General features: G+C 50.5%; 1 protein-coding gene across 1 annotated transcript; it reads right to left on the bottom strand.

Moving 5' to 3' along the window:
• Nucleotides 1-4,894: 4,894 nt before the first annotated feature.
• GADD45G (growth arrest and DNA damage inducible gamma) lies at nt 4,895-6,486 on the bottom strand. The gene is made up of 4 exons (XM_047761655.1): nt 6,307-6,486; nt 5,944-6,045; nt 5,600-5,813; nt 4,895-5,513 (listed from the first exon to the last, which is right to left on the bottom strand). The coding sequence occupies exons 1-4, from the start codon at nt 6,357-6,359 to the stop codon at nt 5,403-5,405; spliced, it is 480 nt and encodes a 159-aa protein (XP_047617611.1). The 5' UTR covers nt 6,360-6,486; the 3' UTR covers nt 4,895-5,402.
• Nucleotides 6,487-24,815: the final 18,329 nt, after the last annotated feature.

The following is a 24,815-nucleotide window of genomic DNA, read 5'->3' as shown; positions in this document are numbered from 1 at the left end:
CCTCCCTCTGGAGAATTCTCCGTGGCCAACTGTCTGCATTTGGCACATGGACTGGCCCTCAGGGGCCAAGCAGCCCTGGAAGCAGCCCCAAGGAGCCAGACAGTCTTTGGCCAGCCTTGAAAACAAGGATCCAACAGGTATGGATCCGGCTGGATCCACCGTCCCTCCCCCCGCCCACCCCCCACACCACCCACTCAGCTGCCACAACAAGCTGCTGGGGCCGGCAAGAACTCATGGGGATTCCATGCCTAGGATGCTGCGCCAAAGAGTCAATGACAACCAAATGCAAGAAGGAACCAATGAATCAATGAATGAATGGGGGATTGAATGAATGAACAGCCCATCTCCCACCCCCAAACCCAGTAGCCAAGGGCCATGCCCACCTCCCCATCAGGAGGCAGAGAAGCAGCAGCCCCCTCCCAGATCCAGCCCACAGAGGCTCTAAAGCTCTTTGCTGCCTGTCCAGCTGAAATCAGGCAGCCTTGGAGCTGTTTCTAGAAACTTCCAGCAGCCACCTCCTGGAATCCAGACTCTCACAAGCAGCCCTGATCCCTCACAGAGGGCTCTGGCCACACCCTCCTTACTGCCTGGAGGAGAGAACACCGGGGTTCTTTTGGCACATACCTGTCTGCCAGCAGAACTACCTTCTGGAAGATAAAGAAGGAAAATTTGAGCTAGACCTAAAAACAGGACTGCTTCCATAGTTTCCACTGTGGCTCAGCGATACCGAACCCAACTAGTCTCCTCGAGGATGTGGGTTCCATCCCTGGCCTCGCTCATTGGGTTAAGGATCCAGCGTTGCTGTGAGCTACAGATGTAGATGAGTCACGGATGTACCTCGGATCTGGCACGGCTGTGGCTGTGGCTATGGTGTAGGCCATCAGCTGAAGCTCCCATTCAACCCCCAGCCTGGGAACTTACATATGCCACAGGTACAGCCCTGCAAAGAGAAAAAGAAAAAAAACAAAAACAAAAGCAAAAACACAGGGCTGCTCCCAACGATCAAGTGTAATTCTGTGCTAGAACAGAAATGGAAGGCTCCTCATGGTCGCAGCTATCCCACCGTCCCCAAGTGGGTCCTGCCCGCCAGCTGGGCTGTCCCTCTGCCTCCCACTCGGCCTCAGCATGTGGGATCACACCTCACTGCCGCAACAAGATGGTAAGGTCTCTTTTCGGGGGCCAGGAAAGGACAGTTTCCTTCTGGGGAGACACATCCCCTGATGAGCACAGGGATGATAGCTGGGAAAACCAACAGAAGGCCTTTGGGGAACAAAAAAGCAAAAATGAATATCCGCTCACTGAGCTGATCTTCCAGCCCTGCTTTGTTGGCCGACTGCCTTGCTTTGCTGAAAAACCCTTTCCCTCTTTCTCAAGTGCCTCTTCGTGAGTCTCGAGAGCAATGCCCATTGTGCCACCGAGGCTAAGGGCTTGGTAAAGCGTGTAACACCCAGCCAACATTACAGTCTTTAAAGCAAATCTTGGCAATCATTTTGTCCTCTTGTCTCACTGAAAAGAAAACGGAGGCCCCAGCTCCTCCTGCGGACAAGAGTCACCCGACCACCCCACCAGCGCTGCTCCCTCTGTAACTTCTGTATTCGTTTCATCTTCACAACAGCAGTTTTGCCAGTGCAACTTGTTATCGCAACAATCAGAATCAAACAATTTTAATGGAACTAAAAGATGAGCATAATGGCCACCTCTTGCCCTCAGGCAGGCACAGCCTTGCTTCAGACCAGCAAACAGCTGGCATCTGTCTTGGTCGGTGAGGCCCGTGAATCAAAGAGGACGCCCTAACCAGATCATGTGCCTCGACATGCGTCCTCACGCCCGTGCCAGCAGAGCACCTGCCAAACTGGAGACCCTGGCCTCTAAGGTCACCAAGTGACACAGGGGAATGCAACAGAATGTGAAGCAAAAGATGCAGGAAATGGCCAAGTGCAAGAGGAAACGGCTTCTTTTTTTTTTTTTTTTTTTTTTTTTGTCTTCTTAGGGCTGCACCCACAGCATATGGAGGGTTCCCAGGCTAGGGGTCTAATCAGAGCTATTGCTGTCGGCCTGCACCACAGCCACAGCAACATGGGATCCAAGCCACATCTGTGACCTACACCACAGCTCACGGCAACACCGGATCCTTAACCCACTGAGTGGGGCCAGGGATCAAATCTGCAACCTCATGATTCCTAGTCGGATTCATTTCTGCTGCACCATGACAGGAACTCCTTTTTTTTCTTTTAATTGAAGTACAGTTGATTTACAGTGTTGTGCTAACTTCTGCTAGACAGCAAAGTGATTCCATTATTGTATATGTATGTATGTATGTATGTATACACACACACACACATACACACACACACACACACACACACATTCTTTCTCATATTCTTTTCCACTATGGTTTATCACAGGATATTGAATATAGATCCCCGTGCTATACAGTAAGACCCTGTTGTTGGAGTTCCCGTCGTGGCTCAGTAGTTAACAAACCCAACAAGTATCCATAAAGACGGGTTCGATCCCTGGCCTCACTCGGTGGGTTAAGGATCCAGCATTACTGTGAGCTGTGGTGTAGGTTGCAGATTCAGCTCAGATCCAGCGTTACTGTGGCTGTGTTATAGGGTGGCCAGTACAGCTCCGATTCGACCCCTAGCCTAGGAAGCCCTAAAAAGACAAAAGAAAAAAAAAAGACTCTGTTGTTCATCCATTCTAAATATAATAGTTTTCATAGATAAGCTTCTTACAACATATTGTATGTAGTTTTGTATGTTGCATGATATGTATCCCTCAGAGGTGTAGAAAAGTCGAGAAAGAAATATACCAGAATGTGGAGATGGCCCCTTCCAGTGCTTCTACTTCTTTCTTTCCTTTTTTGCATGTTTTAGAATTTTTCTACCATGAATATGTAAAACTTTTACAAACATAGAAAGTTATCGTAGGAAAGTAAGATATACTTCCTTCCCGGTCATGTGGCATAACAGGTAAAGTGTGGGGCCTTGGAACCAGACGACCTGGTCCCAACTCCACCAGTCCATTTGATTGTTAGGATCTTTAGCAAATGCCTTCATCAGCTTTGAAGTTTTACTGTCATTCATCCAGCACTTTCTAGATGCAGGCCATTATACTAAACAGTCTGCCTGACTACCTCTACCTGCCTGTGATAATTAGCGAGTCCATTCAGTACCACTTAGTATGAAGTGGAAGTATAGATACAACAATGTAGCCATATGTTGTGTCTGTTTTAAGCACTGTGCCTGTTTTACCTGTCCTCCGGAGTATTTCATTTTAATAGCATTAAATACTTTATAAACCCCCAAAAAAGATTTAAGCACAAGCTTTGGGGCTGGCACTATGTCCAAGCATGTCCTTTGCTCCTCCTGTAAATTCTCTAGCCCCTGGGGCTCGAACACGTGCCCTAGCGGTAAATTCTAACCCAAGAAAGCCAAGTTTCTTAAGGGCTGCCAAGTGACTGTTCTACAAGGGTCACTGGGCCAGCAGGAGGGTCTGCTCTGTGCAATGTTGGGCTAAATTTGGGTAAAGCTAAAGGGTAGCTTTCGAAGTAATGATGCCCCAATTGTGTTTACTATAGCAAACTGTGGCAAGTGGTCATTAGGCCAGAATGCAGACTGCTATAGAGAGCCATCCCGTGAGGCTCCACCCTCCATGTGGAAAACTCGAGGTTTTGAGCAGGAAATAGGTGAAATAGTAGTGAAACTTGGGTACAAACACAGCTGAATTGTTTCACTGGCTAGACTAGTCGAGGAAGAAATGTTTTTAAGAGCTGATAGGTGTGAAGCAAGATGCTTTAAGCAGTCCTGTTAATTCTCCCACAATTTGGGGAGAATTTAAAAAGTGGAACCCACCAAGTTGAATCAGCTGCCAGGGACTGCTGAAAAAAAAAATCAGTGGAGCTTTCTTCTTAGGAAAAGAGTACACCATCCCTTCCCCTTTGCCTCAAAGGCTCAGTGGACCACTGGGCAGCTTGCTAACAGCATCTAGCAGCCGCGTGTGTATTTCCCCCACTGAAAGCAGTATAGACAGGCATGAGAGTGAAATCAAGATATTATTGGCTTGGTAAAAAAGACTGATTCACTCTGCACATTTCCCTCTGGAGCCTTCTTAAGGGAAGTCTTTGTCAAAAAGATTAAAATTATTTTTCTTCTCTAAGGCTTTAAAGGCTGCTGCTGTGAAGAGCAGTAGTCCTCAATAAGTCTGATGTGGGCAAAGAACCCTGAACATAGTACAAAGCAGATGCTGGCCCCACTCAGAATTGCTCACACCCATTTGTGTAGATGCCGCTTTACCATTCTTTGCTAAGATCTTTTTAAGTTCTATCACAGCCATGACAAAATGATGACTCACACGCAAACGCAGTCATCATGTCATATGCGATATTAATACCTTGGTGACATTGCTCTAAGCGCCATCCCTTTGAGATAAAAAGGTTCCTCAGAGCAGTCTGCCGCCATCCTCAGGGACCACAAAGGGCAGCCCCTGCAGAAGGCAATGCTCATTGCACAGGAAGGAGCTGCCTGCATCCTGCAAGCTGTTCGATAAGCAGCTGTTGGAAGGGAGGGGGCAGAGGGGAGAGAAGGAGGAGGGGAGGGAAAGGAAAGGCCTCCGTTATCAGGTTGGATGGCCAGCTGCTGCACTGATGGCTTATCCCAAGTATGCTCCTATCTTGCGAGTGTAAAAATCTTTCTAAAGGGAGAGGAGAGCAGGGCTCAAGTTCTGCTAACACCCAGCCAACGCCCCCTCCCCCACTTCGAGCACCCCGGAGCCTGTAATTCAGCCCTAACAGGAAGATGGAACAGGTGCCAGCGAGTTCCGGGAATTTCAGAAATCGTCAGCAATCCCGCTAACCACCTTCCCCTCAGACAAAGATCCCCTGCCCTCAATAAAGAGAGTAAGTTTTTTTCAGTAAGTTTATTGTAAGACTCAACGCTGCAGCAGCATAATCCTTTAGAAAAACGAAGCATCGCCCGGATCCGTTTTGAAACAGCAGTGCCTACTGCTAAGTCCGTCAGAGCTTCTGTTACTGTACAAGTCCAGGCCTCCTGGCCTTGCCTTTCCCCTCCTTTCTGCCGGGGGCACAGGCTGCTGAGTCACGCCTGCCCGGCCAGTCTGTCCTTCCCGGCCGCGCGGCCAACGTCCCGCCTCCGGCCTTCCTGGGCGAGCAACCGCTCCCCACACTTGTAGAGTCCTGGGCTGGGGCCAGCCTGCCCCTGTCGCCGCCGGGCCCCTCCTCGGGAGGGAGCCGCACCTCCTCGCCGCTCTCCACGCGCCGGCGCCTGCCAGTCTCCACGCCGCACTCGGGCGCCCTCCTAGGGCGCATCCACAGAGCCAGCCCCGCGCTAGGCGCCCCGGGGCGTTACCACGTCGATCAGACCAAGACCCCCGCCGGGCTGTCACTCGGGGAGGGTGATATTGGGCACCCAGTCGTTGACGCTGCGACTCTCCTCGCAGAACAGGCTGAGCTTCTCCAAGGCGGGGTCCTTCCACGCGTCCTCATTGGGGTTCTGCGAAGAGAGTCCAGAGGTCAACCGGGCTGGCCGCTGGCCGCTGGCAAGGGCAGGGATGACATCGGGATGGAGGCGACACTCACCGAAATGAGGATGCAATGCAGGTCTCCCGGCGTGCCCGCCTCGTCACCGGTGCCCACGATCGCCGCCAGCCGCTGCACATCGCCCACACGCACGATGTCGATGTCGTTCTCACAGCAGAACGCCTGGATCAAAGTGAAGTGAATCTGCAGCGCAATGTCGCCCTCGTCTTCCTCGTCAGCAGCCAGCACGCAAAAGGTCACGTTGTCGGGGTCCCTGCGCGAGCGAGAAGGAGGTGAAGAGGTCAGATCGGTGTGCCCCGGGTGCCCCGTGCCGCCTTCTCCCCGGTCTCCCTTGCCGCTCTGCCCGCCCCCGGCCGCCTCGCCCGGACCGCGTCTATACTCACACATTCAGGACTTTGGCGGACTCGTAGACGCCGGCGGTGAGGCAGCCCTGTCGCTGCGCCGACAGCAACAGCTCGTGCAGTGCTTTCCCGGCGCCCTGCATCCTGTGGAGGAGCCAGCGCCGTGAGCGTGGACAGGCCGGAGGGTGAGCCAGGACCCCCGAGCCCTGGGAGGCACCCCCAGCGCCCCACTCCGGCGCTCCAGCCCAGTGCCGCACCCCCAGCCCAGCCGGAACACTTGGGCCTGACTTCTACCCGGCGGACCCCCACCCCGGAGGGTTTCGAAGACTGAGCCCAACCAGCCGCGGCCAGGGCAGGACCAGGATCCCGGAGCCCTGAGACGTTTGGCGCTCAGCGCGGACTTACCTGGCCGTGCTTTCTGGAACCGTATCCTGGCCGCGAACTTCTTCCAGAGTCATGTTGGGATCCGCAAGCAGCAAGTTATCCACAAAAGGAGAGGGCGGAGTGGACGCGAGCGAAGACAAGATAGTCCGCAGCTCTGCTCGGCGCGCCCACCGCCAGCGAGTGAGCCCCGGTTCCGCCGCGCGCCTTTATATAGGCTGGGTCTTCGGCGCCGCCAGCTGGCGCGAGCCTGCGCGCCCATTGGCCGGCGCCCGCTTTCTGATGCAAATGAGGCGGCGGCCGGCGGCTCGTGCCAGAAGGCCACGTGGGGAGGGGTGCGGGGGATGACAATGCCTCAAATCTGCTGCTTTTGTCGGGGTGTTACCAGGCAGCCTGGAGCCTGCAGATTTCATCTAGCCTTTTTGTTTTTAAGTCCTTAAAAGGAAGAAGTTAAAAAAAAAAAAAAGCCAAACCCTTGCTAGCTAATAGTACGCTGCAATTTGTGAAATGCACCGTTGGAGAATCTAATGAATTTATTTTTGCATTTATTTTTGTTGTTACTTTTCTATTTTTTCTTTACTCTTAATTTGGAGTTTATGAGACAGTAGCTTTTAAAGCGGAACTTAAAAACACACAGTCCTGGCTTTAAGCTTGCAAAAGGCCCGGGCGCAGCTCACTCCACCTGACACTAGGGCCCGGAATGCGAGGTTCTCCCTGCAGAATCAAGGCTGCGACCCCGTCGCGCTGGAAAGTCCCACCCGAGCTCCCCGCCCTCTGCAGAGCGCTGCGGGGCGCCGGGGCTCGCGAGCAGATTGCGGCCGGCGCACGCGGCTCGTTTGCATTTCTATGGAGGACGCACAATAGCGGAGGTCTGGCGTGTGGCGGTTTGTGGGAGGGACAATCGGAGCTTTCTCTTCATAGCGACACTGTCCACCTGCCGCTGGGTGGGGTGGGCAGGGCCCTGCCGCTCGTGGGGGTCGCCGGGCTGCCTGGCGCGTGGGGGTCGGGGCCGCGTGCCGCTCCTGCCCTCCTCGGTGCGCGGCTCCCCACCCCCACCCCCGCACGGACCCCGCTGCACCAGCGGCACGTTTGCATGTAATTCCGCCCCACCGGGTCCTTGCACACGTGCGGAACAGCGGTGGCAGTTGGAAGGAACACCTGGCTGCTGCACCATTTACACAGCCGGCTGCGCTCAGCCCGGACCCCTTGGCTCCAGGCCCCTAGAGCTTGGGGGACGCGGCTCGGAATATCTTTCCCGGAGCGCCATCTACAGGCCGGCAGGAAAGATCCTGACCACCTCCCTCCCCTACACTTGCATTGACCACTAGTGACTTGGCCTCCGGCCTCCTGGTCAAGGAGCTGCCCTGGTAGGGTCGGCTGAGCTCTCTCCAAGCTGCGTATTAACAGACGTCAGAAGAAAGGCTGCAAAACCCACGCCGGAAGGAGTTGGGGACAAACGGAAAGACCCTTCGCTCACTCAACTTATCACTTTTGGTGTCTGCATCTCTCTGCTCTACGTTGAAACCAGTGCTGCGGTGCATTCCATTGCCCCTCTTTTCTAGATGAGGCCTTAGAGACTGGACAGGACTGTTTGCGGGCCGGGGTGAATTCGCTGGAAGCCCAGGCTCTGGTGCAAGACCGGAGATAACGGGTAAGAAAAACAGCCGAGTGCGCTGGCGTTTTGCGCCACCCGGTGGCCAGCTGCCAGAGGACAGCTGCGAAAGCAGGCCACTTCCTGATGCCAAGAATTGGGTCTTTGCTTACCTCATATCCCTGAAATCCGAGGCCTTTTATAACAGCGGGAGTCAGACGGCATCAGGCGGTGATTATTTGCTACTGTAACTTCTCGTTCGTTGGTGGTGGTGTTTAAAATGATGGTGGGCCTTGATTGGATAAAGTGTTTTTTCTTAAGTGATTGAGCTTAGGTATTGCTCTAAGTAAATTATTAAACATTCAAGCTGTTTTTATAGCACTGAGAACTATATCTAGTCACTTATGATGGAGCATGATAATGTGAGACAAAGAATGCATACATGTATGTGTGACTGGGTCACCTTGCTGTGCAGTGGAAAACGGACAGAACACTGTAAACCAGCTAGGATGGAAAAAATAAAAATCGTTTTTAAAAGTAAGTCATTAGACACTCCTTAAAATGTACTAGTTCCATGTCCCCAGGAATTGTTGCAAAAATGAGGCCTATTTGACATCTTAGTGCTTACCCACCCCCCCAACTTAAAACACTAGAAATCTCCCCCCACAGCAGGCCTCAGCCCCTCCTCCTAGAGAAAGGCCACTGGGGAGGGGGGACAGGAGACAGCTTTTCCAGTTGGCACTGAGCCAGCCTGGAGGAAGAGGGCTGATTGACAACCCCTGGGGGCTATTCTACTTCACTCACATTTTTAAGGTATTCAGTTTCAGGAAAACCGCCTCTCTGACATAGGATATGGCTTCACATGGGTTTATTGGGTCAGGCAGAATGGCCCCAAAGCCTTCATCACAATTAGGAAAGAAACATTGTGTCTGGAAGCTAAGACGGCCCTCCACTAGACCCCCACCCCCACCCCCACCCCACCCCGACCCCACCCCACCCCACCCCCCACCCCTGCAGTTTAGACAAATGCAAAAGCTACTGGGTCAGGAACAGCCCGTTTCAAGTTTGCTGGTCAGACTAAGGGGAGGAGGGGGGCAAAGCCGGCACCCCATTACAAGTATCTTTGGGTGCCCTCCCAGCCCACCCAGAGACAGAAGGTGGTTGACAATAGCCAATGCCCATCCATCCTGCTGTGCGGCCCCCCATCCCCCAAACCACTTTCAGCCCAAGTGTCAGCCTTGAGTCCTAAGAGGCGGAGATGTCACCCGAACTCCCTATGGCTGCACCCCTAAACCTTCCCCTGATCTTAATCAGGAAGGTGATGGTGACTTTACTAAAGGGACAGCCTCGGGGATGCTCTGTTTCAAAAACCTTTTGGAAATGCTTATATTCAGCTGCTTTATTAAAACTTCTCGGTCACTGCCGTGATCTGACTAAAATGCTGGGTGGAGATCACCATTCATTTGGGTACGGAAATTAGTAAGTTTAGGTAAGCAGTAAACTTTATGAGCCAGTCCCCTTTGCATTTTCTGAAATTAGTTGCTTTCAGAGTGTGCCCTAGCTCTTGTCATTAAATAGCAGGTTCATTCCCCTTATGAGGACAGCCTCACAGAGGCTGCAGGGCACAGACAGGCTACCCAGAGCTCTGTGCGGCCTGCAGGGAAGGTTCCTTCAGAAATGTCAAAAGTCGTTGCTATCTTTCTCTAGGCACTCTCACATAAAAATCTGAATTTCCCGCTTCTCTTGAAAAATGGCAAGATATGGACCCCATGTGCCTGCAGCCACCCCTCCTCCACCACGGTGACCATCAACTGGAGGAGGACCCAGGGACCCCCCCAGACCGAGCAGTGTTGTTCACCTCACCAAAGTCCCCACCATGCCCCTTTGCAGATACCCAGGTGCTTTGTTCTTTTATGTGACCTGCTCGTCCCCTTTGCATGTGCAAACTTTGAAAAGGAACCGAAGTTTGAAAGCAACATAAAACTGTCAAGTTCTTAAAAGATGAGCTTAGAGAGTTCCTGTTATAGCACAGCAGAAACAAATCCGACTAGTATCCATGAGTTTCCGGGTTCGATCCCTGGCCTTGCTCAGTGGGTTAAGGATCTGGCATTGCCGTGAGCTGTAGTATAGGTCGCAGACACGGCTCAGACCCCACATTGCTGTGGCTGTGGTGTAGGCTGGCCGCTATAGCTCCGATTCAATCCCTAACCTGGGAACCTCCATGCGCCTCCAGTGCAGCCCTAAAAAAAAAAGATGAGGAGTTCCCATCGTGGCGCAGTGGTTAACGAATCTGACTAGGAACTATGAGGTCGCAGGTTCGATCCCTGGCCTTGCTCAGTGGGTTAAGGATCTGGTGTTTCTGTGAGCTGTGGTGTAGGTCGCAGACATGACTTGGATCCCGAGTTGCTGTGGCTCTGGTGTAGGGCTACAGCTCTGATTCAACCCCTAGCCTGGGAACATCCATATGCCATGGGAGCAGCCCTAGAAAAGGCAAAAAGACCAAAAAAAAAAGATGAGCTTAAATAGAGTAAGCATCGTTGGTGTCCCAGATTCTGTAGGACATGTCTCCTTTTGCAGCGATCTGGATTGGCCCCTCTCCAAAAGGTCTGGGCCTTGCTCTTACTCCCTCATCCTCAACCCCCTCTGTCCAGACCCTTCTCTAGGCCTTCCTGAGTTTCAGAAAGAGTATTGGGTTTATTCTCCAAAACTCATAGACGGTGGGGTGAACAGCAATGCAGCATTGACTACGTTAACTCAAAAAACAAAACAAAACAAATCTCGGTGCAAGGCACAAACCTATTACTTAAAATCCAGCAGCGTCATCTCAGATGCATCCCAGCGTCCAACAGGCGGGGTACAGTGGCGCCTCCCACCCATCGCCCCGCCCCGGTAGCTGGGCGGTGGGGAGGGGGGGCATCCCCGGGTGAAATGTGAGGGCTGCGAGGCAGAGGCTTCAGATGACAGCTGGGACAGGAAACAGGAAACGGAAAAGGGGAAGTCCCCACATAGCACAAGCAGGACACCTGTGGTCACTCCCCACATGGAGAGGGCTTTCTGGAAGAAGCAATTATTCTTGGGTGAGCGATTGCGTAGCAGGTGGGAGAGTTACATTCGCTCAGTGAAATCCCTGAATTATGGGAGGGGCATCATTTATGCACTGGGTACTTTGTCTCTCATAAGTAAGAAATGATCTGTGATACGTGTCACAGCCATGGGCAGTGACACTAGCTGAGAATCCTGACAAGCCACACATGTGCTGTCCTATCGGGCTTGACCGTGTGCCCAAGTCTTCGGAGCCTCAGTCCACCCCCGGCCGCGAAATGAAGATCCGCCCTTTGCCCCTTCCTGAACCTCAGGGGGAGTTTCTAAAGGTCACGCCTGGTCACCATTTGGCTCACATTCAGGTTTTGTTTGGTGCGCGGTGTTCTGAAACAACTCACAAATTCACGTCTGACTTGTTTCTGTAGGTGGGGGTGGGTGGCACACGCTTTTCATGTTACTCTAAACATCTTGCAAATATCACATTAGGCCTGCTGGCACATTTAGCCCCCAGCCTGGCCCCCAGAGGCATTTCAGTTTGGGGTAAACTTTTGTCAGTATACAGTTAGCTAGGATGCTATGGTCACCTTTCTGAAAACATTAACATATAGCATATTTTAGATTACTAGAGCCACAGAACTTCCTGACTGAAAGCCCTCCTGTTGTTCTGAAAAATACTTTAAACAAGCAAGTAAGTACATAAACACCCAGAAAAGGCAGGAGGATGTTGGGGGGTGCAGTTAGCAGAAAAGAGCTCAAAGCCAATTTTTGCTGCTTACATTACTTTGACCTTAAGCAAGAAGTTAGTGAATGGTTTAAGGTGTAAGATAAAAAGAAGCCATTTGGGAGTTCCCATCGTGGCGCAGTGGTGAACGAATCCGACTAGGAACCATGAGGTTAAGGCTTCGATCCCTGCCCGTGCTCAGTGGGTTAACGATCCGGCGTTGCCGTCAGCTGTGGTGTAGGTTGCAGACGCGGCTCGGATCCCGCGTTGCTATGGCTGTGGCGTAGGCCGGCAGCTACAGCTCCGATTCAACCCTTAGCCTGGGAACCTCCATATGCCACGGGAGCAGCCCAAGAATTGGCAAAAAGACAAAAAAAAAAAAAAGTCATTCGAGGAGTCCTCAGTGTGGCTCAGAGGAAATGAATCTGACTAGTACCCATGAGGATGCGAGTTCAATCCCTGGCCTTGCTCACTGGGTCGGGTCCCAGCGTTGCTGTGGTTATGATGTTGGTGGCAGACAAGGCTCAGATCCTACGTTGCTGTGGCTGTGGTGTAGGCCAGCAGCTATAGTTCCAATTCGACCCCTAGCCTGAGAACTTCCATATGTCACAGGTGCGGCCCTAAAAGCTAAAAAGAAAAAAAAAAATCCATGTTGGAGTTGTCCTTTGGTGCAGTAGGTTAAGGATCTGGCATTGTCACTGCAGCAGCTCAGGTCACTCAGTGAGTTAAGGACCCAGCATTGCCACAAGCTTCGGCACAGGTTGGATATGTAGTTTGGATCCGGGGTGCTGTGGCTCCAGTTTGACCTCTAGCCCGGGAACTTCCATATGCTGCAGCAGGTGCAGTCATAAAAAGAATATGAAAAAAAAAAGAATATGAAAAGGAATATGTGTGTATATACATACATACATACATATGTGCATACTGAATCACTTTGCTGTACAGCAGAAATTAACCCACTGTAAATCAACTCTTCTTCAATAAAATTTTAAACAAACTTTTTTTTTATTTAAAAAAGAGTCCATGCTTGTTAACTCATTACGGCTACTTTTCTTAAGTTCTCCTAAAGGAGTGCGTTCAAAAGTATATATTACAAGGAAATGTTTATTGCAGAATTTCTTCTAATAATGTAAATCAGAAGCCACCATAGGGGATGTGCATTAAATCCTGATGTAGTCATAAAGGAGACATTACAAGATCATAAGTAAGTGTTTTGAAGAGGATTTCAGGGCATGAGAAAGCCTCACTCAGATGGAATGCGGAAAAGCAATATTCAGATGTACGTGCTTCTGGTTGTACAAAAACATTTAGTGCACTTGACTATCGTGCCAAAAAATCAAAATAGACATGGTGATTATATTTTGAAAGAGTGAGATTATAGATGATCTTTTTTTTTTTTGGTTATGCTTTGCTGCAAATTAAACATTCTCCATTCAATTTTTTAATACAGATTCAAACTTTGTGTGGATAATCACCTCAGTGCCAGACATCGTCGACCTGACTCCTACTTCAGGCATGATTCTGAGTGATTTTTGACCATATGGTAACAGATCAAGAAGCCAGACGTCTGCAGGGCTGTGCTTCTGGGAAGGGGTGTGACCTTTGACTCCTGAGCTGCTCGTCTTGCCATTTGACACAGGTTTGTTCCCTGATGAGTGAAGTGGTTACACGGCACTCAGAGATTAACTCTGGAATGACTGGGATGAAATCTCAGCCACACATACACCCAAGGCACATGGGGGCGACCAGCAGCCAAACACCTGGACACACACCTTTGCATCCACAGGCAGTTCACCAAGATGCACATTTTAACCAGGAGCAATGGATAAAATTTTTTCACTCTTCTTTTGGCAAAAACGTCTACTTTCCAGAAAGGAATTACGGCAATCGATTCTGAAAATTTTTTACATAATACACTGGAGATGCTAAAAACTCAAAATATTTGAGTAGACACTCAGCCTATTTTTGACTCTTGCAGGTGCAGTTCAATTTTTCACTGTTGAATTTCATACATTTGAAAAGAGCGGGGCAACTCTTGAGTATTTTCTTATTAGTAGTATTAGTATTAAGATTTTATTTTCCAGATTTTTATAGGACTTGCCATGTGTCAGGCACTATTCCCAGCCGTTGAAAAACATTATTTGATCCCCATATGACCATGTTAGGGAAGTACTGGTGTCACCATTGTCAGATGTAAAATCCAGTGAGGTTAAGCAACTTGCCAGAGATCACACAGCCAGAAGGTGGCAAAGCTGGGCTGTGAACCCAGATCGGCTGGCTCTGGAGCTCCTGCCCTCTACCAAGAGAGGTGAGACAAACTTCTCTGCAAAACCTTTTCCAGAGCCTTTGGGGCAAACCACTAGGTCCACAAAAAATAAGGAGGTCGTCTAAGGAAAAAAAAATATTTCAAAAAAATATTTGTCTTGCCTTGGGAGCCCGTATCTGATGATGTCTTTGGTGGATTTCATGAGTGCAGAGTGCCATCTTGTGGCAAAGGAGAATATAGCTTTTAGCTCTAAAAAATAGCCCAGGTTGGGAGCTCCCAGTCATGGCTCCCGGGTAACGAAACCAACTAGTATCCATGAGGACGCGGGTTCGATCCCTGGCCTCGCTAAGTGGGTTAAGGATCCAGCGTTGCCATGAGCTGTAGCGTAGGTCGCAGATGTGGCTCAGATCCAATGTTGCTGTGGCTGTGGTGTAAGCCGGCAACCATAGCTCCAATTCAGCCCCCTAGCCTGGGAACTTCCATATGCCATGGGTGCAGCCCTAAAAAAGAAAAAAATGTAGCCTAGGTTGCCAGCAGGCTCTGGTCACGCACTGCTGTTAATCTGCAGGAGCAGCAGCCCCGTCAATAAGCAGCCTCTGTAAAGTCAGGCAGATCTAGAGGATACTCCTGTAGGGTTTGTTCCTGGTAGAAATGCATGGTGTGAACACACTAAGACACGCCAACAACGAGAGATCAGAGCCAGCCACTGGGAGTACCGTGTGTCAGCTGTAATACTCCTGCCCACTTTAGAGATGGAAAAACTGAGTGCCAGGGAAATGAATGACATGCCCAAGATTACACAGCTAGTCACAGAGCTGGGATTCTGGCTGTCTTCTGCCAGACCTCAGGCAAACCTCCTCTTTATGCTGCCACACCATGGGTAGGGACCTGGGCTCACCACTAGGCAGCTTCTCTGAGACCCAGCCCATACAGCACTTAGCCCTGTGGGGGGGAATCCCAGGGACTCATACACCTGCTTTCCTTTCAAATTAGAAATGCTCTGGGGATTCTTAACCCACTGCAGCTTGGGTCTCTGTGGAGGCATGGTTTCCACCCCCAGCTTGGGCACAGTGGGTTAAAGATCTGGTGTTGCCACAGCTGCAGCATAGGTTGCAGCTGCAGCTGAGATTCAGTCACTCACCTGGGAATGTCTACATGCCACAGGTGCAGCCATTAAACTAAACTAAAATAAAATAAAATAAAATAAAAGTAAAATAGCGAGTTCCCATGATGGCTCAATGGTAAGGAACCTGGCTAGTATCCATGAGGACTCAGGTTCTATCTCTGGCCTTGCACGTTGGGTTAAGGATCCGGCATTGCTGTAGCACTGCAGCATAGGTCGCAGACACGGCTTGGATCTGGCTTTGTTGTAGCTGTGGTGTAGGCCAGCAGCAACAGCTCTCATTCAACCCCTAGCCTGGGAACTTCCATATGCCGTGGGTGAGGCCCTAAAAAAAATAAAAATTAATTAATAAAATAAGATTAAATAAAACAAAGAAATGTCTGAATCTCCCCTAGTTATTTGGGGCTCTGAACGCCCTTCATCAGCTACATAATGTAGAAGTATATGGACTTTTATTTTCTTACGAATTCACAAGCAAATTTAAACTTGAGGGGACCTGCAAGGCAACTTTCCAAAATACTACTAGTTTTGGACAAAGGACCCCACGAGGTGTCCATCTCAGACAAGGGTAGCTCTGCGGGCTGATGCAGCCCGATTCATCTACTCCACCCACGATCCTGCTCTCCTGCTCTCGGTGGCTATCGCCATGCTGGCACCTTCATCTCCAAAGGACTCAGCTCTGCCCCAGACCTGCAGCATCAGCCTCCCCCAGCACCCTGTCAGAAGTGCAGAGCCTCAGCCCTGCTCAGCCCTACAAACTGAGACCACATCTTAGTAACACTGGGGTGGGGCCCATGGCATTCGAGTGCGTGACACGCTGCTGGAGACACTGGTCGAGGGTGATGGGCGTGAGCTGGGCCAAGAGACGTGGGGGCTGGGGCAGAACTTACCCACCTTCCAGGCAGCAGGGACAGCAGGACAGGTGAGCCCTGACAGGCTGAGGACAGGAAGGACAGCGGAAAAAGCAAGGAGCTGGACGAGGAGCTGATCTGGACTACAACCTGTTTGGATGTTTGAGGCACCCAGGGGAGGCCACCATTGAGCACTGATAGATGTGGGGCATTTGAACTCCATGTACAACCTTGAAATTCATCAAGCCTGTGGCCATCTGTCAAACGACCTCTGAATTGGAGAGAGAGGAAGGAGGCAGGCTGCTGGTCCCCCCCAAGTCCGCTCCCCTATTCCGCAGAATAGCATTTCTCTTTTGCCAGCGGTCCCCCGGTGGAGGGACGCTGCACCCCCATCTCCTTTGTTCACCTGACGCAGCGCCAGCCCGTGGAGTGTGAACTTGCAGGTCACTTGCTCAAATAGGAGTTAACGTCAGTTTCTTTCCTCTCTGTGGTCATGAAGGTGACCTGTGCAAGTGGGGAAGGGGCAGCATAGGGACAGTCCTGGGTCCCCACCTGACCATGTAGCCTCCCCGGACCGTCCTCGTGGAGAGAGATATAAGCTGTCTCCAGGTAGTGTTTTGGAGATAGTTTACTTTTTTTTTAATGTGTATTATTTATTTATTTATTTATTTATTTATTTATTTGTTGGCACACGGAAGTGTCCAGGCCAGGGATGGAACTCACACCACAGCTCTAACCAAAGCCCAAGCAGTGACACCAGCTCCTCAACCTGCTGATTTTTTTTAATTTCGACAAAACTTCAGACATAGGAAAGTTGCAAGCATAGCCCAACAAGGTGTTCCTGTGTATCCTTGGCTTGGTTCCCCCATTTCACTCCATTGGTTTTATCCTTTTCTCTCTCCCTCAAATATGTGTATTTTTCTGACCCCCTCGAGACTAAGCCTCAAGCATGCTGCCTCTTTACCACTGCATCCTTCATGTATATTACCTCAAGCAAGGATATTTTCCTAATTCCATAGACCATAGCAAAATAATCAGTCAGAAAATTAATGGTGGTAGAGCTGAAGCTGCTCTTTATTTATTTATTTATTTATTTATTTTTGTCTTTTTAGGGCCTCACCCGCGGCATATGGAGGTTCCCAGGCTAGGGGTCTAGTCCAAGCTGTAGCCGCCGGCCTAGGCCACAGCCACAGCCACATCAGATCCGAGCCATGTCTGTGACCTACACCACAGCTCATGGCAATGCCAGATCCCTAACCCACGGAGCGAGGCCAGGGATCAAACCTGCGTCCTCATGGATACCAGTCGGGTTCATTACCACTGAGCCACAGTGGGAACTCCAAAAGGCACTCATTTACCCTTTTCAAGTAGTGAGTGCTCTGCAGAGAGATGGTGGAAGTCAGCCAGCAGTCTAGACAGCATCGTTACTGGTACAAAGGCAGAGGTTCCGCTCAAGAAAATTCAGTGCAAATCCGAGCCCCGACTTAAGGACCATTGTTAGGAATGTAATTCATTCACATCCCGCCCCTGGTATTTTGGGTGCATAGGAAATTTTTACTAGTTTCCCTGGACTCCCATTAAACTTGAATATTAATTTTTTAAATAGCCCAGAGGGGAGCCTGGATGGTGTAGTTCCCTTTCCAGAGAGTCCACAGCAGGACGAGCCTAGTTTCTGGACAAGGGGATCGGCAGTTGCTCTATCCATTAGGATGCTTCAGCCTCCACGACAGGTGACCCAACTCTGAGGGGCTCAACAGGGTCACCCTGCCCAGCTCCTCCCTTTGTCCTGCATCCCTGAAGGGGCTGATTCCTCTTCCCAAGATAATCTATTTGACCAGTACCTTCCTCCAGCCGTCCCACCTGGCGACTCCGGCCCAGGGGGAGGAACCTGCATGCTGGCCCAGGAAGCCAGGACAAATGAGAAAGAGGCTGGCAACACTGTCGTATCAGGTGGACCAAAGGCTGGCCCTGGCCCCGGCTTTAGCCGCTGCTATCCCCAACCTCCCTTCCCATTCCTCGGTGAAGCCGGGCACAGGCTGCATCAAGATACTCTGCCCACCAGGGTTTCCCAGCCTCTCTCCTTCCCCGAGGGTGATGCTCGAATGACGAGCTTTGCCCTTGACCTTCACACCGTCCCCTTAAGAAAAAGGCACTAGATGAATAAAGGAAGATGTCTGCTTCACTCCAGGTGGGAAAGGAACAAAACAAAAAGATGGGGACCCCTGCTTCTCAGGCTTGGGGACCACATGGGTGACACAGACCAGACCCAGGAAAGAGGAGGAGGGAAAAGGGAAGAAGAGATGGGTGATGGGAGGGCCCCTCTAGGCAATGGGAAGGTGAGGGACCTGCTACACCCAGTCAAGCACCAGCCTCTCCAAAGGTGCAAGGCAGTATCTAAGCAAGTGAACGGGTGAAGAAGTGAATCCTAGAAGGGGAGGAGAGGAGTCCCCACCGCAGTACATCAGAAATGAATTCGACTAGGAACCATGAGGTTGCAGATTCGATCCCTGGCCTTGCGCAGTGGGTTAGGATCTGGCATTGCCATGAGCTGTGGTGTAGGTCGCCGATGTGGCTCGGATCCTGCATTGCTGCTGTGGTTTAGGCTGACAGCCGTAGCTCCGATTGGACCCCATATGCCACAGGTGTGGGTGCAGCCCTAAAAAAAAAAAAAATAGAAGGGGAGGAGGGAGAATGCATGATGCAGGGTCATAGATGTGCAATGTGACAAAATTCAGCTGGCTCATCTCAGAAAATGTACACAACATTTCCCTTTATCAGTAAAATGCAGCATTGCTTGGGGATAGTCCACCGGCAAATGAACCTGACTGCTCACCTGAGCACCTGTGGCCAGAGAGGGGGGACCAGAATCTGTGAAGCTAGGCCCTCCGTTTTTCAGACCCTGCTCTGCTGGGCATTCTCATACATCTTTCCAAAATGTGAGCTATTTGCTGACGTTTCAGATAAAGCCCCTCCTCAACATTCTACAGATAAGGGTCACATTGTCTTGGGGGTTCCCGGAGAAGCAAAAGGAATTTTCCACCCAGCCCTTTACACTGAGCATTTAATGACAGACACAGATGTGGTCCTGGGGGGCTGCAACCTTGTCCTTTTCCCCATACAGATGGCAGCTGGGATGGGAAAAGCAGCCCCTCTGGCAGCAGGCTCTGGACAGCCAGCAGGTCCCAGGCCCCACTTGGAGGCCTCTCCTCCTGTAAAGCCATCCTGCCGAGTCCTTGCTGGAATGGGAAAATCTAGTGGCTTGATCACCCACGGGTGTCCCCCACCATGCCCTCCAGGGCACACTACCAGCCTGTTTGACCATGTGTGCTGGGCCTGACTGTGTGTGTCTGTGTATCTGTGTGTCTGTGTGTGTGACATGATTGTTGCAAAACAGGTCAACCCAAGGAGGCCAGACCACCCCCACTCACTGCTCTGCCAGGTTGCCAGGCACTCTGGAGGATGCTGTCGCCTACGGGAGTGCAATGCCATTTGGGACCCCCCATAACCCAGAAACCCTGGTGGGAATGCAGAGAACGGCATGTCCAGGAGCCTACTGAGAGCAGGCCTCTGAGAAAGTTTGACTGTCACTGCACGGCCACTGTCCCCATCACCAATGATCAGAAGCCAGTGTGGTCCCCGACACCAGTCAGCTCTGAGCCTAGAGGTCCTCCCTGCTTCCACTGCCGACAGCGTTTCCACCGACCAAACTCTGCTGGGTCAGAAAGTGCTTCCTAAGGAAGACCCATGTGCCCTGCAGCAATCCTTGCTGGCTTCCAAAAGCCAGCTCTGCTTGAACCAGGGAGAGGCAGGGCAGGCAGGCAGCTCCGTTCCACCTCGGCCACCATCATTAGTTGAGCATGTACTACGCTCAAGGTAGTAGGCTGGGGCGGGGGTTGGGCAGGACCTGGGCTCTGACTGCAGGAAGTCCATGGTCCATGTGGTCCAGAAGGTCCACCAAGCACCCCCAACCCTCCTGACCATTACCACCCAACTCTTTTTGCAGCCCTGATAGGAGCTCCCCAAGGTCAAGGGGACGGGAGTGGAAGAGCTTGCCAAGCAAAGTCTGGAAGATGATGCACAGGTGTTGGCTGAGGGGCAGCCCACACGGCTCCTGCAATGCAAACTCACAAAGTCTAATCCAACCCAGTGGGTCAAGTGGGGAACGTGTGATCGGGGGAGAGGCTCCAGCCCACCTTCAGGCTAGGCAGCATCCCAGGGGATAAACCTCTGGATCAGCTTCTCAAACTAAAGCCAGATGGAACCCTCTCTGTGGTAAAAGGGAGGGTGGCAACAGACAGGCTCCATTTTTAAATAGGTTTGGGAAACATGGGGTTCAAGGAAGCCTGGTGCTCCCTGCAGGACATATCGCAGCCTTGTTCCATCATGGTGTACCTGGGGTCTTCAGAGAGAGAGGTGGGGGCCTGCCACGATATCAGACGTATTTGACCACAAACACTTTGTCAGGGACCATGAAGCCAGGGTTCCAAGAGACACAGAGCAGGGGTGCTGCTCCCATGTGTCTTCCAGCCCTGACACTGGGAGGGGTTTGTCCACCGGGACCAGGAAAGCCTTGGGGGGGCGGGGCCTGTGCACACTGGACAACATGCAGGGATGGAGCCCCTCCTGGAGTCAGGATTGCAAACCTCAGTTCACATGGGTTCAGCCAGCCTGGAACTCCACCTGCACCCCAGCACCTGTCTGCGGCATGAGACAGAAAACGTGCCCAGTGAGGGGGGAGCAGAGCCACCCATCCCCCAATCCCCCTCCCCCGGGCTCCTGGGATGCAGATGTCACCACTGTGATGTTGCCCCTCCCCCCACACACAGCACACGCTCTGATGGGAGTTTTATTGCTGGAACTTGGGCCAAACTCAGCAGAAGTAACATGGTGACCCCAGGGAGGCTGCTTCTGTGGCAGCTGCTCAGGTCAGGCCCAGGGGGACAATCAGAGGCTGAGGCCAGCTGTCCACTCCCTGTTCCTACCCCTCTTCTCCCCCAGGGCAGGGGCTGGCTGTGCGATCACCCCACAGCTCAACCAACGGCTGGGGGTTAGGGAGGGTGGAGGGGTGCACTCTTCAGTCTTCGTGGATGTTGAAAACAAAGACCAGTCTAGCAACTCTTTTCTTTTCTTTTTTTCTTTTTTTTTTTTTTGTCTTTTCTAGTGCCACACCTGCGGCACATGGAGGTTCCCAGGCTAGGGGTCCAATCGGAGCTGCAGCCACCAGCCTATGCCAGAGCCACAGCAACAAGGGATCCGAGCCGTATCTACACCACAGCCCACTGCAACGCTAGATCCTCAACCCACCGAGCGAGGCCAAGGATCGAACCTGCAACCTCATGGTTCCTAGTCGGATTCGTTAACCACTGAGCCACGACAGGAACTCCTCTAGCAACTTCTTAATCATTTCTTAATCATTTCAGGATTTATCCTGAAAGGTTTCAACAAGGGTTCCTTCACCCTCCACTGTCTGACTTATTCTCCTCTCAGCTCAAGGCGTGTGATATTTGGAGAGCTTCCCCATGATTTTGGTCTGAATATAGACATACATAATTTCAAACTGTAGCATTCACTCAAAATTTTAGGAGCTTATTGGGAAGCACTAATTTATGTCCTGATGTCCGCAGGCTTATTTGAACTCACCAAAGCAGGGATAGAAATAAAGTCATGGGCAGGGGTGCACAGTGGGCCCAGTCACAGTCTGCCCGGACAGCTCTGCAGACACCTTCAGCTCAGACTGGGTGGCTCCAAGCCTCAAGTCTAGTTAGCACATAAGTCTCTCAGATGGGGACACTGCCACCCCAGCAGGACTTAGGATGTAAAGACCAGACGGCTTAGATATCTGGGAACTGCAGAAGAGACAGGAGATAAATTTAAAATTGCACACTCTTGGGAGTTCCCGTCATGGCACAGTGGAAACAAATCCAACTAGGAACCATGAAGTTTCGGGTTCTATCCCTGGCCTCGCTCAGTGGGTTAAGGATCCGGCATTGCCGTGAGCTGTGGTGTAGGTCACAGATGTGGCTTGGATCTGGCGTTGCTGTGGCTCTGGCAAGGGCCGGGGGCTACAGCTCCAATTAGACCCCTAGCCTGGGAACCTCCATATGCTGCTGGTACAGCCCTAAAAGGACAAAAGACCAAAAAAAAATAATAAAATAAAATATTAAAATTGCACATTCCAGGACTTCCTGTTGTGGCTCAGTGGTAACGAACCCGACTAGTATCCATGAAGACCTGGGTTCGGTCCCTGGCCTTGCTCACTGGGTTACGGATCCTGCATTGCCATGAGCTGTGCTGTAGGTCACAGAGGTGCCTCACATCCCCAGTTGCTGTGGCTGTGGCATAGGCCAGCAGCTACAGCCATATGTTGCAGGTGCAGCCCTAAGAGAAAAGAAAAGAAAAAAAAGGCAAAATAAACAAATAAATTAAAATAAAATAAAATTGCACATTCCAGGTCATTTTTGTGAAGACAGGGCAGCACTCTAGGAACAGTTGGGCAGTTCTCTCCATGAGTGAACTTCACATTCCAGGAGGCTCCAGCCTCTGTGTGTTCTTCTTCTGTTTTGTTTTAATTTACCATATAGTGTTAGTTTCAGATGTATAGCATAGATATATATGTATATATACATTCTTTTTCAGAATCGTTACCCTTACAGGTTATTACAAAATACTGAGTATTGTTACTTGTGCTATATAGTAGATCCTTGTTGGTTATCTGTTTTGTATATGGTATTAGGTTTATGTTAATCCCAAATTCCTAATTTATCCCTCCCCCTCACACCCTTCGATTCCACATATAAGTGATATCATATGGTGTCTCTCTGTCTGGCTTACTTCACTTAGCGTGAAAGTTCCATCCATGTTGCCACAAACGGCATTATTCCATTCTTCTTTATGGCTGAGTAATATTCCATTGTATATATGTACCACATCTTCTTTAACCATTCATCTGTTGATGGACATTTAGGTTGCTTCTATGTCTTGGATATTGTAAACAGTGTTGCAGTGAACACTGAGGTGCATATGTTTTGTGTGTGTTTTTGTTTTGTTTTGTTTTTTGAATCATGGTTTTCACTGGATATATGCCCAGGAGTGGAATTGTTGGATCATATGGTGGTTCTATTTTTAGGTTTTTGAGGAATCTCCATACTGTTCTCCATGGAGGTTGTACCAATTTGCATTCCCACCAACAGTCCAGGAGTTTCCCTTTATTCCACACCCTCTCTGGCATTTATCGTTTGCAGACATTTTGATGAAGGCCATTCTGGCCTATGTGAAGTTTTGCTTTGCATTTCTCTAATTAGCAATGTTGAGCATCTTTTCATGTGCTTTTTTGGCCATCTGTTAAGTCTTCTTTAGAGAAATGTCCATGAAGATCTTCTGCCCATTTGTTTGATTGGGTTGTTTTTATAATATTCAGTTGTATGAGCTGTTTGTATACTTTGGAGATTAACTCTTGGTCAGATACATCATTTGCAAATATTTTCTCATTCTGAAGGTTGTCTTTTTGTTTTGTTTATGGTTTCCTTTGCTGTGTAAAAGCCCGTATGTCCTTTTTTTTTTTTTTTTTTTTTTTTGTCTTTCTAGGTAGGGCCGCTCCTGGAGGTTCCCAGGCTAGAGGTCAAATCGGAGCTTGTATGTGCCGGCCTACACCAGAGCCACAGCAACATAGTATCTGAGCTGCATCTGTGACCTACACCACAGCTCACAGCAACGCTGGATCCTTAACTCACTGAGCAAGGCTAGAGATCGAACGAACCCATGACCTCATGGATGCAAGTAGGGTTTGTTAACTGCTGAGCCACAACAGGAACTCCAAAAGCCTATATGTTCTTTATTTGCGCTGGGGCCAAAGCAAAAGCCTGTGTGTTCTTAATTCTGCCTGAGGGGCCAAGGAGAGCCACCAGCCAGGGCATAGCCTCCCAGTCTACCGGTTAACTGTGGCCAGAGCAAAGAGCTGGCAGCAGTGCCCCCTGCCTCTCCTCCTCTGGAGGGGTCGGGGAGCACCAGACCCCGAATTTTATCAGCTGCGAATGCCTTCACAGAATGTGCATGACAAGACTCAGTCCTGGAAAGTGACACGGTTGGCGGCGTTCACATCACATCCTCCTAAAAGGTTTGCAGTTGTTCATCTGAATGCAATTTGAATAGATTCTCGCTGAGCGGAAAAGATCCTTTTGTGATGATATTTCTTTTTTTAATGCCATTCACAGCAGCAATAGTAGAAATAATAATGTCAGGTGAGGAGTTCCCGTCTTGGCTCAGTGGTTAACGAATCCGACAAGGAACCATGAGGTTGCAGGTTCAATCCCAAGCCTCACTCAGCGTGTTAAGGATCCGGCGTTGCTGTGAGCTGTGGTGTAGGTTGCAGACACGGCTTGGATCCCGCGTTGCTGTGGCTCTGGCGTAGGCCAGCAGCTGCAGCTCCAATTAGACCCCTAGCCTGGGAACCTCCATATGCCACAGGAGCGGCCCCAGAAAAGGCAAAAAGACAAAAATAACAATAATAATAATAATAATAATGTCAGGTGAGCACTTCTGCATCAGGGGCTGTGCTGACCATTTCACATTCACAGTCTCACTGAAATCTCATAACAGTAGGGTAGCACTGCTGTCATTACCATGCCAGTTAACGAGGACACTGAGACTCATGGGTAATGTGCCCAAGGCCCCAGCAGGCAGTCAGGACTGAGCTCTGGCATTCTGACCCCAGAGCCCACCCTCTCTTCTCTTTTTTTTTTTTTTTATTTGTATTGTTTTGTCTTTTTTGCTATTTCTTGGGCCACTGCCACGGCATATGGAGGTCCCCAGGCTAGGGGTCTAAGCGGAGCTGTAGCCACCGGCCTACACCAGAGCCACAGCAATGCAGGATCCGAACCGCGTCTGCAACCTACACCCCAGCTCACGGCAACGCCGGATCGTTAACCCACTGAGCAAGGGCA

This window comes from Phacochoerus africanus, chromosome 15 (assembly GCF_016906955.1).
Source record: "Phacochoerus africanus isolate WHEZ1 chromosome 15, ROS_Pafr_v1, whole genome shotgun sequence".
In the NCBI taxonomy this organism is placed as follows: domain Eukaryota; kingdom Metazoa; phylum Chordata; class Mammalia; order Artiodactyla; family Suidae; genus Phacochoerus; species Phacochoerus africanus.
The sequence above is the reverse complement of the archived record's forward strand: the minus strand, read 5'-3'. Positions and strand labels throughout refer to the sequence as shown.